At 43.1% G+C, this 17,883-nt stretch overlaps 1 protein-coding gene across 1 annotated transcript in view; it reads right to left on the bottom strand.

The window, feature by feature from the left end:
* Nucleotides 1–17,883, bottom strand: part of Parp4 (poly(ADP-ribose) polymerase family member 4) — a 90,979-nt gene that overhangs the window by 9,199 nt on the left and 63,897 nt on the right. Inside the window, exons 28-34 of the mRNA XM_036198507.1 lie at nt 15,637–15,717; nt 13,725–13,820; nt 10,815–10,937; nt 9,630–9,692; nt 5,412–5,477; nt 1,905–2,258; nt 1,059–1,766 (exon numbers count right to left, since the gene is read on the bottom strand). Coding sequence (XP_036054400.1) covers nt 1,059–1,766; nt 1,905–2,258; nt 5,412–5,477; nt 9,630–9,692; nt 10,815–10,937; nt 13,725–13,820; nt 15,637–15,717 — 1,491 coding nt within the window. The remainder of the gene's footprint in view (nt 1–1,058; nt 1,767–1,904; nt 2,259–5,411; nt 5,478–9,629; nt 9,693–10,814; nt 10,938–13,724; nt 13,821–15,636; nt 15,718–17,883) is intronic.

Below are 17,883 nucleotides of genomic sequence, written 5' to 3'. Positions count from 1 at the left end.
AATGTTCCAACTTACCCTGGGCTATATTGCAATATTCTGCTTCAAAAAAAAAAAAAAATTAAAACTAGACCTGGGGAGATGGTTCAGTGGTTAGAGCATTTAATGTTCTGGCAGGGGACCTAGGTACAGTTCCCAATACTCAAATCAGGAAGTTTACAACCACCTGTAAATACAGTTTCAGGGATCCAATGCCTTTTGTCCTCTGCAGACATCTGCATGCACATGGTACACATAAACACATGTAGGCAAAACATGCATACATAGAAAACCCACCTTTATGTGGGTTCCAGAGATCAAACTCAGGCCATCAGGCTTGTGTGACGAGCACTTTTCCCACTGAGCCAGCTTGCCAGCCCTCCACTACACTTTTTTATTAAGATTTTATTTTATAAATATAAATAAATACCTTTTAAAAGCCCTCACTGTATGTGGTAATTATTATTATTATCCCTGTTACGTTGTGGAGACAACCGAAGTAGTATCTGCCTTGCCCACAAACACAAAGTGGTAAAGTCAGGTTACTCTGTCACTGAATGAAGTCCTATCTGCTTTACTAAGTGATTGCCCACTCAAACCATTATGTATGTGAGGCTGGATCTCAGAGCCAGTGCCAGAATTACAGGATGTTGATTAGCTTGACAGATGGAGTGCTGTGCCCCTCCACACCACTACATATTCACTACTATCCATAGCTCCAAGACCCTATAGGAGAAGATTTAGAATACTCACCGCACCTAAGTTTACTAGGCAATAGGAAATTTCTATCAACTTCAATTCCCGGTAGTAGAGCTTAGGAAGCAAGTCCATTCCCCCTCAGGGATGCTAATTTTCAACTGACAAATACTAACAGTCGTTAACAATGAATGATGGACAGCATCCAACACTATGCAGAGAGTTTTGTTCAGCTGACTATCCACTGAGAGACACATTCTTCCATGCTGACGCACACCCCGAGCCACTACAGACTGGCAATACACTGTTCTGTGATCAACTGCTTCGAGAAGCATTGTTGTCAACTGCGCAGCTAACTGACCACAGACTTGAGAAGAGACAAATACCTCGGTTTGTAGAGCAAACAGTGAAGTCCACGGTGCAGGACGGCTTTCTTCGCAGACTACCCATTCCGCATCTTCCTCTGGGGAGGCGTCCCTTGTTACAGAAGATCTCTCAATCCTTTCTAAAATCGTTCTATGGCATGGTCTATACCCTCTTGCTTCACCCATTTCTGCTTTGAAAGAACTTCCACCGGATGAGGCAGGCAAAGCCTCTTCTAGAAAGACGTCTGGTGGTGCATTGCTGGTAGAACCAGCTGATTCCAGTGAATCCATTCTGGTCTCTGCAATTCTGTAATTAGAGCTCCCAGGGACTGAGAGACTTTGAAAACGAAGTGAACAGGGCTCAGAGCTGAGAACATCGGTGGGAAGAGGGCAGACAGAAGGTGCCTTAGGAGGACTGTAAAGAGGTGACCTGAAGGAGGTGAGAAAACGTGACCCATGATGGGAATCCGGCTCCGGGGCTTTGAGAGGGAGTTGGGTAACTTTCCCTAGATCAAAATCCTTTGAACTAGAGATGCTATCTGAGAAGGTAGTAACACCGCCAAAGCCTGAGAAGAGCTGCCCCTGAGAAGACCCTGAGGCCTGGAAGATGCTGGTACCTCCGACAGGCTTAGGGCTTTGGCTGAACTTAGGTGAGGCCAGTATAGGTGGGATGAATCCTCTGGAGGGAGGAGGAAGATGGCTGCCAAAAAGGAGAGGGGGAGGGGGAGGAAGAGGGCTGCCAACAGGGAGAGGGGGAGGGGGAGGAAGAGGGATGCCACCAGGGAGAGGGGGAGGGGGAGGAAGAGGGATGCCAAAAAGGAGAGGGGGAGGGGGAGGAAGAGGGATGCCACCAGGGAGAGGGGGAGGGGGAGAGGGATGGGGAGGAAGGTGGGGGCCACCAGCAGGAGGGGGACGTCCAGCTGAGACCGCAGGGGCAGAAAAACCCATGGAAGCAGGCACTGTTCCTCGTGGCTGAGCTGCCATCAGTCTTTTAAATCCCTGTCTTTCCATTGACTCCTTGCGATTCCCACCTAACGGCTGTTCCACGGCTTCCCATAGCGAGTGGACCTTGAGAGACCTCGCTGTTGCATGCGACTGTGGCTCGAGGATCAAGTCTTCAGGACAGCCGTTAAGTACTCCATGACATGCTTTTAGTCGTTTTTTGGATTTTTTAACTAACTGTGGCTGTTTCTCCTTCGCTTCAGAGGAGGCTGGGAAGGGCTGCCCAGGTGGCAAAGTTGTGCAGTTGTGCGTGTGAAGAGAAAACAGAACAAAATAAATTAGCAAACATTCTTCCAAGTAGCTGGATGGCACCCAAACATCTGGTGCCTTCATTCACGTAAGACCCGACAAAGATAAAAAAGGTTCTAAACACACAATATTGGCGTCAAACGTGGCTTGCTAGTCTCGTGTCTCTCATGATAGCCCCAGTGCAGAGAGGCATCTCCCAGTCACTGCCTATGGGCTGGAGCAGTCAATGCAGCAGCTCCAGAGTGGGCCCGCCAGCACACGTGAACTAAGTGGTATGGTGGGTTTAAGTTTTGCTCATGCAGACAGAAAAGATTAGAGATAGGCAGTAAAGACAGATCCAGACAGAAAAAAAACCTCTAAACGGGTTAAAATGTGTTTAAAAATGTACATAGGATTGGGACAGAAAAGAGAAATGGTATAGACAGTCAAAGAAAATAGTGGCTTATAAATAATAAAGTCTTTAAAGAAAGAATAAAGTAATATAAGAGAAAAGGCCACACAAATGGGAAATACATGGGGAGTCTGGATCCTGCATGTTATTGTGTTGTCTTTAAACTTTCTGATTACTGATGAGGGAATGACAGCTGCTAAGACACATTGGATTATGAAAACTGCTAGATTAAACCAAACTATATGTTTAAAAAATATTTTGGGTTGGGGATTTAGCTCAGTGGTAAAGTGCTTGCCTAGCAAGCGCAAGGCCCTGGGTTCGATTCTCAGCTCAAAAAAAATATTTTGACTTCAAAATGGAAGTCAAAAGGTGTGTTGCTTTTGGGGAGAGGTTATGCTTTCATTTCCACAGAAAGTGAAAGGCTGTGGATTCATTCAAGGTTAAAGATGATCAGGTAGCCGGGCATTGGTGGCACATGCCTTTAATCCCAGCACTTGGGAGGCAGAGGCAGGTGGATCTCTGTGAGTTTGAGACCAGCCTGGTCTACCAAGTGAGTTCCAGGAAAGGAGCAAAGCTACACAGAGAAACCCTGTCTCGCCAAAAAAAAAACCAAACAACAACAACAACAACAACAAAAAAACAAAAACCAAAAAACCAACAACAAAATGATCAGGTTTGATTGAGAAGGACCCCCTGAAAATTCTGACTACAGACAACAAGAAATAAACCTAGAAGAACTACAAGACATGTGATGTTTATTTTACATGTTCAAACATAAAACAAAAATCGTCTTCAGTGAACTTGTGTACAATACACAGTCTATACTTGTATTAATACAGACATGTATGTTATCTTTAAAAGTTTATGTATTTTCAGAAAAAGGGTCCAGACACCAATGAAAATGGATTGGCCAGGTGGTCCAGCATCTCAAAATGCCTCTGTTACAGTCTCCTCAGATTTCTGCATCCAGAACAGCTTCAAGGCTGCTGGCTGAGATACTCAGTCAAGACTTAACACATACTCCAGTCAAGACTTAACAATTATTCTGATTTTCTTAAGGTTCCCCCAAAGATACCAGCACCCACAAATAACAGTGAGTAGTCTAGAACACTATGTCCACATTCCTAGGAGATGGGGTATGCATGGGTTTTGGTTATTCAATGGATAATGAATGTTTATCATTTAAGGGGAGGGTTGGTTACAAGTTGTTATTGGTATAGTCAGGAAAAATGATGAACAAAGGAGATTAGATTCAGAGATCTTGTTCTGAAAAGAAAAAGGGGAGGGGATATAGAAATGATAGGATAACAGGGTAGATTATTGGATCTACTTTTATACCAAAAAAGCAACTACTAGTCTTAAATATTTTACATTGGTATGGATTTTGGTTTATTGATACAAATTTAATGTTATTTTTATTATACTGTATGTATATTTTTACTCTTGTTTGGGGGTATTGTGCTTATGTAGCTCATTTAAAAATATAATGTATAATTAAAAAATACAGGTTAGTAGTTAGTCATCTATAATAAATTTACATAGATAGGTAGTCTTCAAATGCTTCAAAGACCTACAGAATATGGCATTTAATATGTTTAATACTGAAGGCTTTTCATGACAGTGAGACACATCTGCTCCTGACAACACCAATTTACTTCAAAAGAGGATGATGGGCATAGAAGAAACTCCATATGGAGTTTGTTTTCTTTATGGCAAAAGCTACCCACTTGGGCAAGGAAACTGCCCTTGCTTCAGTTGCTGACAGTTACTGTCCAAATTGGACAAGCAGGATAAAAAAAAAAAAAAAGTGACTGCCAAGATTTGCCAAGACAGGGTAGGACAGCCCTTCAAAATTCCCTGCTTCTCAGAAATGTCTATCAGATATACTATGCCTGTAGGCCAAAGTTGGATGCCCCAGTGTTTCAGAAGAACTTTGAGTGGCTGTCAAGGCAGCCAGATGTCCCTATTGTTAGGTAACATTTCACCCTTCTGAGGTGTTTGAAAGACTTGAAGACTAAATAATTCCCACCTGCATTGGCCTATACACACACCTCTTTCTGGATAATATAAAGTTTCTTCTCCTTTACTAACAACAATCAAACTTAGACATTTTCTGTTCCAAATATCCCTAATGTATTTGGATAAGAGACCAAAAAGGCTAATCTGGTCTGAACTGGTTTTAGGTGCATGGGCAGTAAGGCAAACAGTGTCCTCAAAGTGAACTTGTAGAGAGAAACCTCTATTTACTATCTTATGCCTATGCATAACTGGACATGTTTATGATTAAAATCAGAAGGGATATGTGCAGTAGGAAAATGATTAGATGACCTAATCTATCAATTAAAATAGACAACCACCTAAATTATGCCCCTTAGATACAAAACTCCTTTTTCTCTGGAAGTATGCCTCAGATAATAATTGGGGCCTTTAGCGTCTTTGCTTATGTGGCCTGCTATTCCCTCAAAGTGTATTCTCACATATTCTATAGCTCTGCCTGTTGGTTTTATTTATTATGATGATGATTATTTTTATTTTGAGATAGGATTTCACCCTGTAGCCCTGACCAGCCTGAAACTTGTTACATAGACCAGGTTGGCCTCAAACTCACAAGAGACTTGCCTGTCTCTGCCTCCTCAGTACTGGGATTAAAGGCACGCTTCACTATGCCTGACCCTATTGCTTTGCTTTAAACAAGTTTTCTTGAAGCCTGCCTTTCCAGGCCCAGCACCTACCTTGGCTGAGTCAAAACTGTCTGATGTAGCTCCAGCTACAGGGTATCCCATGCTTATTTCAGGCACCTGCATGCAAATGCACACAAACATACATAATTAAAACTAAAAGAATATATAAATAACATTATCTTATTTATGTTGCACATCTACATAAGTCCTTATTGTCAACTCTTAAACCTGGAAACACCTTGCTTAGACCCAGACCTCTGGTAACAGGCCTATAATACCAGCATTTGGGAGGCTGAGGCAGGGGGATCTTGAGTTTGAGGCCAGCCTGGACTACATAGGGATTTCTGGTCAGCCTGGATTACAGTGAGACTCTATCTCAAAGAACAACAACAAAGAGAAAGAGAAAAGGGGGCGGGGAATTGTTTCTCATATTTTATTTAGGGCACTAGGAATAGAACCCAGGACTTCTCACAGGGAAGCCTGCTGGTGAACTACAACCCTAGGCCCTCTTTGTTTGAGAAAAGGCCTTTGAAATTTTGTTTCATTTGTTATTATGCGCGCGCGCATATGAGTGCCATAGTGCATTTGGGAGAGGATAATTTCTTTCTACTGTGGGTTCTGAAGATCATATCCAGGCGGCCCGGCTAACAAGGCAAGCACTTTCACCTGTTCAGCCATCTTGCTGGCCCATGAGACCTTGTTTCTCTTTGTAGCCTTGGCTCACATAAAGCTGGAGAGGTAGGCCAGGCTGGTCTGGGATGTGCTATGATCTTCCTGCCTTAGTCTCCTGGGTTAGGAGTACAGGCCTAAGCCTTCATCCCTAGTGCTATGGTTTAAATGGGAAATGCCTCCCATAGAACCATGAGTTTGAAATCCATGGGGCTTGATGAAGTGGAGCCTTGATGCAGGTGATATGTCACTAGGGGTGGGCCTTGAGGTTTTACAGAAATGTCCCTTTCTCTTTCAGCTTCCAGACTGCTAATGTAATGTTAGGCTATCCCCATGCCCCATGCCTTTCTAATCGAAATGGACAGTGTATCCTCTGGAGCTGTGAACCAAAATAAATACCCTCTCCCATAAGCTGTGTTTGTCAAGGTATTTTATCACAACTGAATGAGACAGGGTCTCACTGTGTAGTCCAGGATGGCCTGGAACTCACTATGAGGCCACGTAGACCCAAAACTCATCACAATCTGCCTATTTCTTTCTCCCAAGTGTTCCTAAGATTAAAGACATTGTACCACCATGTATGGCTTTTATTTATTTATTTTGTTTTTAGTTTTCATTTTGAAACAGTTTCAGTAAGTTGCCCAGGCTGGCCTTGAACTTGCTCTACAGCCTAGGCTGGCCACAGACTTGCTGTGATACTCTTGCCCTGGCCTCTTGTATCAGGGATTATATATGCCTGGGCCATCATGCCTGCTGAGAAACTGGAGTATAAGAAAGATGAGTAATGGGGTTGGGTATTTAGCTCAGTGGTAGAGTGCTTGCCTAACAAGCACAAGGCCCTGGGTTCGATCCTCAGCTTAAAAAAAAAAAAAAAAAAAAAAAAAAGATGAGTAACAGTGGACTAGACCTCTCACATATTAAAGCTCTTGTTAACATTATAATAATTAGAATGTTACTGCAGAGTAGATAGTACAGTCACAGCTACTAAGGCGCAGGACCTTGTCAAGAATGCAAGTGGCATTTTGAGTCAAGTGCTGGGGAGATCAGGTGACTCACTGGAAGAGTGAGGTCGGCTTTACACTTTCATCTTATACCAGGACAAATTTCAGTGAGATGGAAATTTAAATGTAAACATTGGGGCTGGAGAGATGATGGCTCAGAGGTTAAGAGCACTGGCTGCTCCTCCAGAAGTCCTGAGTTCAAGCCCCAGCAACCACATGGTGGATTACAACCATCTGCAATGAGATCTGGTGCCCTCTTCTGGTGTGCAGGTGTACATGCAGGCAGAATACTGCATACATAATAAATAAATGAATAAGCGAATGAATGAATAAATGAATGAATGAATGAATGAATGAATAAATATAAACATAGAACTAATGAGGTGAAGGAGGAAGCTCCGTGGCTAAGGGCCAGCCAAGAGCGTGCAGGCCTTGGCTTCTCTCTTTAACACAGTGAAACCAAAATAAAACAGAATTCCTAAAGGAAATGAAAGTATAACCTATGAATAGGAAAGGTATTTTTAGGCACATCAAAGCAAAACAACCTAAACAAAAGCAAGAAACTGAGAGGGAGAGTTGGGGTGGATACGATCAAGATTCATTGTATAAACGTATGAAACTGTTAAAGAACAAACATAATGGGGTTGGGGATTTAGCTCAGTGGTAGAGCGCTTTCCTAGCAAGCGCAAGGCCCTGGGTTCAGTCCTCAGCTCTAAAAAAAAAAAAGAACAAACAGAAGGAACCTAAACACACACACACACACACACACACACACACACACACACACACACACACAGAAAGAGATTAAAAGAATTTTTAGGGCTGGAGAGGTGGCTCAGTGGTTAAGAGCAATGGCTGCCCTTCCAGAGGTCCTGAGTTCAATTCCCAGCAACCACATGGTGGATTACAACCATCCAACCATCCATAATGAGATCTGGTGCCCTCTTCTGGTATGTAGGCAGAACACTGTGTACATAATAATAATAATAATAATAATAAATAAAAATCTTAAAAAAAAAAAGAATTCTTAAATGTGACAGAAGGGCTGGAGAGATGGCTGTGAAATTATTTGTTTTTTCTTTCAGATGATCCAAATTCAGTTCCCAGCACCTGTAGCCACCTGTAATTCCAGATCCAGGGAATCCAACATCCTCTTCTGGCCTCCACAGATACCTATAAACTTGAGTGAATGCACACACATATGCATACACACACACACACACACACACACACACACACACACACACACACACGCACATGAGCATATGCACAGAAATAAAAATAAAATAAGTCTAAAAAGTGTAATAGGTACCAGCTGCTTGGAAAGCTGAGACCCAAGTATCACAAACAAAAAACTCTACATGACCAAATGATAATAAATAAAATTACAAAACAAATGGCAGCCAGTGGCCTATGCCAGCATCCTTATACTCAGGGGGCTCAGGCTGGAGGATCAGAAGTTGGAGGGCTACCTAGTGAAACTCTGGCTTCAAAAATATAAAATGGGGGGTGAGAGGGAAGCATTGAGATGGGTTAGTGGGTAGAGGCACTCACTGATAAACCTGTCAACCTGACTTCAATCTCTGGACCCATGTGGTGGCAAGAGAGACCTGACTCCCCCAACTTGTTCTCTGACCTCCACACGCATGCCCTGGTACATGCACACAGGAGTACATGTACACACACACACTGTGGGCAGAGTTTTCCTGTCCCAACAGCCTGTTCCCAAATAACTGGAAGCCGTTTCCCAAATAACTGACTCAGAGACTTAATATAAATTATAAATGCTTGGCTGATAGCTCAGGCTTGTTACTAACTAGCTCTTACAATTAAATTAACCCATTTTTTTAACCTATACTTTGTCACATGGCTCATGGCTTGTGTTGGTTTTAAATAATGATAAGTGGTGCTGTCACCATGCGAGGAAAGGTCATGAGCCATGACAAAACCCAGTGTCAGAGCTTTATTAGGAGGAGGGGGTAGACAGAAGAGAGTGACGAAGCCTGGGAAGAGGCACATGCAGAAAGAGAGAGAGAGAGTGTGTGTCTGTGGGGGGGGTGAAGAGTAGAAGAGAAGGGACGAGTCTGTGACCGGCTTTTTAAGAATTTCCCTGCACATGCACAGGTGGGCTTATGGAGCTACGCCATACATGGTCAGATTGCGTGACTGCACTGTGCATTTGAGCAATCACACAGCGCACTGATGATATAATACACCTTGCTTAGCTACTGAACTGTACATGTGTGGTCATATAGCTGGAGTGGCAGAATCCTAACAGCTTATAACCTCATTTTCTACATGGCCTGCTTCCTTGGCAGCTCACTGGCATCTCTCTCTGACTCTGCCCTTCCTCATCCCATCATTCTCTGTTTGGCTTTCCCGCCTAACTTTATCCTGTCCAGCTATTGTCCAGTCAACTTGTTTATTAAGTCAATCATAGTGACATATTCACACAGTGTACAGAAGGATTATTCCACAGCAAGACACATACAGATAAATGTTAAAATAAATAACTATAACCGGCAAACTGGAAAAACAAATTTTCTTTTTTTTTCCATGGAAATTCACCATGCATGCACAGCTCTGTTTAATGGTATACCTGTAACAGTCTGCTGCCATTGATGATTTTATCTTGCATTGGTCCTGCACACTCAATTTCTGCCTATGGTATAAAAGTAAAAGTATGCAAATGAATGTTTTATCAACGTAAGTGTTCTCTAACACCTCCTTTCCCCCACCCTGTGCCATCTAGCTGTCCTCCTGGGAGATGAATGCACTTCAGTTTTAAGGGGCAGTGTAGCCCTTGCTTAGCATATACAAGGTACTGGGTTCAATCTCCAGCACCACTAAAACAGGAAATTTATACAATAAATAAGAGCAAAACCAAGAAAACGAGCCAATAAGCAAATACATTTATGTTGTGTTCTCTTTATAGAAATAGTGGAAACCGCCGGGTGGTGGTGGCGCACTCCTTTAATCCCAGCACTCGGGAGGCAGGGGCAGGTAGATCTCTGTGAGTTCGAGGCCAGCCTAGACTGCAGAGGAAGTAGAAATGGTCCTCACAATGTTTTCCTTGCTTCTCTTGCTCATTCCGCCTTAGGGAATCTTTCCTGTACACAAAGGGTCTCACACTTAATTGCCACACAGATGTAGACACAGTGACCTAAACACATACATGCAAGAAAGCCAAACATTCACACACGTAAAAAATGTCTAAAAAAAGTTTAAATGATAACCGTTTTCATTCCTTTGAGACAGAATCTAATGTATCCCAAGCTGGCCTAGACCTTTCCATGTAGCTGAGGACAACTCTGAACTCTGTGTATACCCACATTCAACTCTTAGACTCTTTATAAATTATCTTTTAGGAGTATGTTCCTTCTGTGGCCAGGTGAAGTGACGTACACCTTTATCCCAGCCTTTAGGAGGCAGAGGTAGGCCAATTTCTGTGTTATAGGACAGCCAGGGTTATGTAGAGAAACCTTGTCTCAAAAAAGAAAAAAGAAAAAGAAAAGGAATGTATGCCTTCTAATCGTTTAATTCAAACAAGGTTACTGTTTGGATTAACAGTCTGCCTTGCCCTAGCAGCAGCTTCATATGTCTGGTGTTCATTGTGTCTCTTGATTTCATGAAGGCCACACATTCAGTAACTGCCCTGGACCACTGGGCCTGTGTGAGTTCACTCCAGGATGTTCACACAGGCATGAAATTTCTTCTGACATACTTCTCAGAACACATCCCCACCATTAAGCAATAAATGCCTGAATTTGGTGATTGTACTTACCTCTGCTATGACGGCCTCTGGATGCTTTTCCTGCCAACTCACGTATGACAGAAAATCTACATCTTCTTTGGCAACAAGTTCCGAAATACTTGGGACATTAGCAGAAGGAATCTCATCACCGTCCTATATAGAATGACAATTGGGTTAAAATTTTTTTTAAAGATATAATCAAATTAAATAATTAACACATTCTTTTTTTGTTTGCTTGTTTGTTTTTTGAGACAGGTTTTTTTCTGTGTAGCTTTGTGCCTTTCCTGGATCTTGCTTTGTAGACCAGGCTGGCTTTGAACTGACAAAGATCCACCTGCCTCTGCCTCCTGAGTGCTGGGATTAAAGGCGTGCGCCACCACCACCTGGCAATTAACACATTCTAAAGCCTTGTGATGTTGGGTTTAGAATATCTGGGCATTTACTTGCATCATATGTCTCTTAATATGAGGGCCTTTTCATATCAATCATTAATCAAGAAAATGCCTCATATGCTGTGGAAAAATCCTCCTGTACACTGTGAATATATATTACTCTCATTGGTTAATAAAAAACTGATTGGCCAATAGCAGGGCAAGAAGAGATTTGGTGAGACAGCCTGACACAGAGAATGATGGGAGGAGGGAGGGTGGAGTTAGGAGAGTCACAGGAGATGCTAGCCAGCCACTGAGAAAGCAGGACCTATAGAAAATGAGGTAATAGGCCATGAGCCACATGGCAAAGCACACCTAGAAACGTGGGTTAATTTAAATGTAAGAGTTAGCTAGTAAGAAGCCTGAGCTATTGGCCAAGCATTTATAAATAATATTAAGTCTCTGTGTGGTAATTTGGAAGCAGCTGATGGGATAAAGATTGGGAGGTCAGGACAGGAAAACTTGCAACTACACCCATAGGCTTTGCTTAAAGGCCAACCTAGAAATTAAAAAAATAATAAAATTATAGTATGTCTTTTTTGTGTATGATTGCATATTGGGGATTAACTATAGTATGATACCACATCCCAGCCCAAAACTACTATAGAGGTTGTGTTTATTTTTGGTTTTGTTTTTGGCTTTTCAAGACAGGGTTCTCTGTGTATTCCTGGCTGTCCTGGAATTCACTCTATAGACCAGGCTGACCTCCAACTCAGAGATCAACCTGCCTCTGCCTCCCAAGTGCTAGGATTAAAGGCATTTGTCACTACTGCCTAGCATCTATAGATGTCTTAAAATATACATATAACTAGTTAATAATCAAAACATTAAAAATACTAACACATATGTGCTGGTTAGTTTTTTGTCAATTTGACACAAGGTAGAATCATCTCAGAAGAAGGGCCCTCAACTGAGAAAATACCTCTATCAGACTGGTTTGTAGGCAACCCTGTGGGACATTTTCTTGATTGACGATTGATTTGGAAGGCCCCTCCTAGCTATGGGTGGCGCCATCCCTGTCAGTTGGTCCTGTGCAAGCCAGGAGAAGCCAGTAAGCAGCTTTCCTCCATGGCCTCTGCTTCAGTTCTTGCTTCCAGGTTCCTACCTTGGTTTCCTTCAATGAGAGACTATTACCTTTAAGATGAAATAAACTCTTTCCTCCCCAAATTGCTTTGGGTCGATATGTTTTATTATGGCAATAGATACCTAACCAGAACAACATGCAATTCATTTAGAGAAATTAGGGCAAGTGCTGGCATGAACATCCTTCTAGGAAGAAGGTCCTGGCTCCTGCCTCTGGGCTCTATCCACTTTGCCCTTCATAGCCCCAAGTGGCCACGGTCATTACTGGTCAGAGCAAGAGTGACCTTCCAGGTTTTGTTCTTTTCTTAATATACAGCCTCCCTGTGTAGCCCTGGATGGCCTAGAGCTCACAATGTTGATCAGGCTGCCCTCACACAGAGGTAACCTGTTTCTACCTCAGAAGTGCTAGGATTATAGGTTTGCGCCACCACAACTGGGTGTTGCTGTTTTTGACACAGAATTTTCATGTGTAGCCTAGGCTGAGCTCGGTCTCCTCCTGCTTCTACTTCCTAAGTGCTAGAATTATAGGCATGCCTCCACACCCAGAGAAATGCTTACTGTTTTTTACATTTCTTTTTATTTATTTACTTTTTGTTGTTGTTGTTTTGTTTTGTATTGAGACAGGTTCTCACTATGTAGCCCTGGCTGGCCTGGAACTCACAGCAATCCACCCGCCTCTGCCTCTCAGTGCTAGAATTAAATGACTGTATCACAACTTCTGGCAGTAATGAGTTTTTAAAAGTCTTTTTAGCTGGATGTGGTGGCACATACCTTTACTCCTAGCCCTCAGGAAGCAGAGATAGGTATAAGTAGATCTCTGTGATTTCAGACAGCCTGGTCTAGTAGTGAGTTCTGGACCAGCCTGGTCTACACAGTAAGATACTGTCTTAAATATATGTATATATATACACACACACAGTAAGATACTATCATATATATATATATATATATATATATATATATGAATATATATATATATACACACACACAGTAAGATACTATCATATATATATATACACACACACACACACACATAAAATTTATGTGTGGGTACCTACAGAAGCCAGAAGAGGATGCCAGATTCTTTGAAGTTAGAGTTGCTATTGTAAGTTGCTATTGTGGGTCTGTGTGTGATGGGAACTGGATTTGGGTTCTAGCTGAGCCATATCTCCAGTCCAATAGTGACTAAATAAAAGTTTAAAAGTTTAATCTTGGGCTGGAGAGATGGCTCAGAGGTTAAGAGCACTGCTTGCTTTTCCAAAGGTCCTGAGTTCAATTCCCAGCAACCACATGGTGGCTCACAACCCTCTGTAATGAGATCTGGCGCCCTCTTCTGGCCTGCAGGGATATGTGCAGACAGAACACTGTATATATAATAAATAAGTAGATCTTTTAAAAAGTTTAATCTTAAATTAATAATACATACCCTTTTCTCAACTGCCACAAAACTTGTAAATTGTGTAATCAGAGAATTTTCTTTACTGAGTTCAATAATCAGAGATTTCATGCTTTTTTTCTTCATCTAGGATAGAATGAAACTGTTAGTTTATGTGTACTGAGATTGAAAAGATATAAAATAATCTAAAGCGTTTTTCTATGACAAATAATTTAATGTATACATTCACTTCCTTTCCTTCCTTCTTTAAAAAAATGTCTTCTTTTGAGACAGCCTTACTATGTACCCCCAGAATTTGCTATGTAGATCAGGTTGGCCTTGAACTCACAGAGATCCACCTGCCCCTACCTCCTGAGTGCTGAGATTAAAAGGTGTGTGCCACCATTCCCAGCTCATCCATTTCTTTTGAGACAGCATCTCATGTATCTTAGGCTGGCCTGGAACTCAGCTATGTTGCTGCTGATGACTTTGAACTTCTGAACTTTCTGCCCATACTTCCCAAGTGCTGGGAGATTATAGGTATGCACCATCATACTTTATTTATCCAGTGCTGGATATTGAATTCAGAGCCTTGCAAAAACTAGGTAAGCCCTCTACCAACTGAGCTATATCTCCTGCCTTAAGTAAATAATTTTATTTTTATTTTTATGTGCATTGGTGTTTTGCCCACATGTATATCTGTGTGAGGGTGTCAGATCTTGGAGTTACAAACAGTTGTGAGCTGCCATGTGAGTGCTGGGAATTGAACCTTGGTTCTCTGGAAGAGCAACCAGTGCTCTTAACTGCTGAGCCATCTCTCCAGCCCCCTAAATAAACAATTTTATAATTAGTACTTTGAATTAGACACTGAGTCAGGGGTCCTGTCTAAGTATCTTGGGTATGTTTTCAGTGACTTGAGATGGCTGGCTTAGCCAAGTCATAGAAGAACATTAGCTACACAGCTCTCTACAGTTTCAGAGTTCTCTCACATGATGTGAGTCTCCCCATTCTCTGAAAGCTCCACTGTGAAGCTGAAGAATCATTACTGGTTTAGGATTATTCAAGGCAAAGCTAGTCAGATGCACTCAGGGATAAATAAATGGGCCTTAAGTCAAAGAGAACGTAGTGCTAACCCAAGCGGTCACTGAAGGAGCAGACAAAGGCACCTTGGCCTGAGGACTGCCATTTTTACTTCAGACTCAATTTTTCCGGCAGGGTGAAACACAGTTCAAGTTTCCAGACCCTAGGGGAGCTGGGAACTTTCCAGTAGCCACTAACCTCCTCCTTAAACAATAGCAATGGTCTGCTATGTCCCTTAGTTCCCTAAAACATTGTGGCTCTTCTTAACAACAGAAAGAACAAATGAATCTGATTGGTTGGACTGAAAAGCTTACATTCTGTGTCAGTTGGTAATGATGGAACACATAAGGAAAGCCCCTAATCTTTGAATCCTGATTGGTGGAAAAATATAACCATGATCTGGCAAGACGCATTTGTGGCTTCTGTGCGTCTAAGCTGTGCTTCAACCCTGGCTTGGGGCTGCCAGGAGAAACAGGGCTCCCGAGTCCTTGTCTACAGTCCTGTGATGGTCAGTGGTGCCTACATGGTATGGCATCCTTTTTAGGAATGCCATTGGACACCAATGCTTGAACCTCATTTAAGAACACAGCTTGACTGTCACAGTAGCTGGCCACGGGGGCCCCTCTGTCAGGACCCCTCCAGACTATTTCTCATGGGGAGAAAATCACAGAAGTCTCAGAAAGTCATTTTCATTAGCTCTGTCATTAGTGAATTCCACAAACCCACTGAGCACCTGCACCCCAGACTGACATTACAGATGTTGATGGCTGCCCTGACGTCACTTCCTTCTTTAGTCAGCCACCCCCACTTTGTGTTGATATGAACAAATCAATTTAAGAATGACACAGAACAATGCTTGATGGCTTTCACTGGGAGAACAAACCTCGTGTTTGGTTTCGTTGTCATGGAGAATACCATCTTCATAATCTCTGATCAGCGCCCGAGCTGCCAGCTTGTGAATCATCTGTGTTTAAGCAGTGAGGGGAGAAGAGGATTAAAATGGCTTTATGTGTGTGTGTGTGTGTGTGACGTGTGTGTGACATGTGAGTGTGTGTGACATGTGAGTGTGTGTGAGAGAGAGACATGTGAGTGTGTGTGTGTGTGAGAGAGAGACATGTGTGTGTGAGAGAGACGTGTGTGTGAGAGAGACGTGTGTGTGAGAGAGACATGTGTGTATGAGAGAGACGTGTGTGTGTGAGAAAGACGAGTGTGTGTGTGAGAGAGACATGTGTGTGTGTGAAAGAGTCGTGTGTGAGAGAGATGTGTGTGAGAGAGAGACGTGTGTGTGTGCTCATGTGTGTGTGTGAGAGAGTGACGTGTGTGTGTAAGAGACGTGTGCGTGTGTGAGAGACGTGTGTGTGTGTGTGTGTGCGTGCGCGCGCGCGCGCGCGCGCACGCTCATGTGTGTGGTTCAGACACACTAGAAAAGTATGCATGGAGGTCAGAGCACAGCCTTCAGGTGTCTGTGCCCCCCTTTTGACCCTGTTTAAGACTGGGTCTCTTTGCTGCTGTGGAAGCAAGGCTAGCTGGCCAGCAGGCTTGGCGGGTCTTGCATGTCTGCTGCCTTCCTCCTTCCTCCTCCAGGACTGTGCTGGGATTGCAGACATGCACACTATTCTGTCTGCCTTTTCCACGCGTGTTCTAGGGATCCAAATGGAGGTCGTCAGATTTGCTTTTACCCACTGAGTCATGTCCCCAGCTCCCTCCCCTACCTAGGCTGGTCAAACATAATGATTCTTCTGCCTCAGCCATTTCTGGGCAGGAATCACAGGCAGGAGCCACTGCAGCAAGCTCAAATAGGTTCTCTTCTGCCATGCCAGCAATAACGATCTTACTGTCGAGCACCCAAGTGAGTTCCAGGACATCCAGGGCTATGCAGAAAGACTCTTTCAATCTCACACACACTCCCAACCCCAGCAGAACAACAACATGCAGCAAAGAATACACAAGGGATAGACAGTATTCTTTAAAAAAACAAACAAACAAAAAAACCAAAAATTAAAAAAAAAAACCCAAACAACCAACTTATTTATTTATTGTGTGTTTACTCCCCCCCCCCCCCGCCTTTTTTTTTTTTTTTTTTTTGTAAATGAGATCATAGGTAGTTTATAGTACACTGTGAAGTTTACTAGGCTGATGAGATAAAAACACAGGGCTGATGAGGTAGTTCAACGGGTAAAGGCTCCTGCTGCCACACCCAAGGACCCAAGTTCAGTCTCTGGGACCCACTCGGTAGAAAGAGAGAAATGATTCTCACAAGGTGTCCTCTGATGTCCACACTAATGCAGTGGCAGGCAGTGGCACACACACAATAAATAAATAAATGTAATAAAAAAAAATTTAAAGATAAGAACCTAGCTCCACAGGGCTCATCACAGAAGAGAGGGCAGAAAGATTCTAAGAGGCAGCGGTAGTGGAGGGCTGCTGTGAGTCAGCGTTCTATGGCCATGGCAGGGCTGTGGCACACATGAATATATGGGAAGCTCTGACTGCACACACAAGACCCGCAAGATCAAGCCAGCCAAAATTCCAGCGTGAGGGAGGGCCTCAGGAACGCCCACTCCCAGCCGAGGAGCTATTGGTGACGCTGCTATGTAAGGAAGAGGCCGTTTTCTTCAGGGACGCTGCCCTGGTGGGTTGTCCATGCTCCAGGAGGCAGTCCTATACTCCTGCGCACGCAGGCAGCACTAAGTGGGTTCACTGGGTTTACAGGAGAGCACGTGAAGTTGCAAGGGAAAGGCAGTGGTGCTATGGGAAGAGCGGGAGGGAGCGGGGTTGGATTTGATCAAAACACAAATTCATGTATGAAATCCTCAAACAATAAATTCAGAAAATAGGTCCAAAAAATCAAAAGAAGCTGGGCATAATGGTACATATCTGAATCCCAGCATTTAAAAGGTAGGGGTCAAGGGCCTTGACTACCTGAGGAGGCCAGCTGGTCCTCATGGGAAAGTAGGCTCTGGCTCTCTGGCCGTGCATTACCAGCAAAGTAACTTGTTTGTTGTTATTTTGGATTGAACCTACAGTTTGCCAAGTACTCTTCCACTGCTCTATGAGATGACTGTAGAATTAAAAGCAAAGCCAGTGAGGATCTCTAAATTCATAGGCCTTACAGAGCCCCCTGACAGAT

This window comes from Onychomys torridus, chromosome 9 (assembly GCF_903995425.1).
Source record: "Onychomys torridus chromosome 9, mOncTor1.1, whole genome shotgun sequence".
NCBI classification, from domain to species: domain Eukaryota; kingdom Metazoa; phylum Chordata; class Mammalia; order Rodentia; family Cricetidae; genus Onychomys; species Onychomys torridus.
Note: the sequence above shows the minus strand (reverse complement) of the source record. Positions and strands in the feature narration are given on the sequence as shown.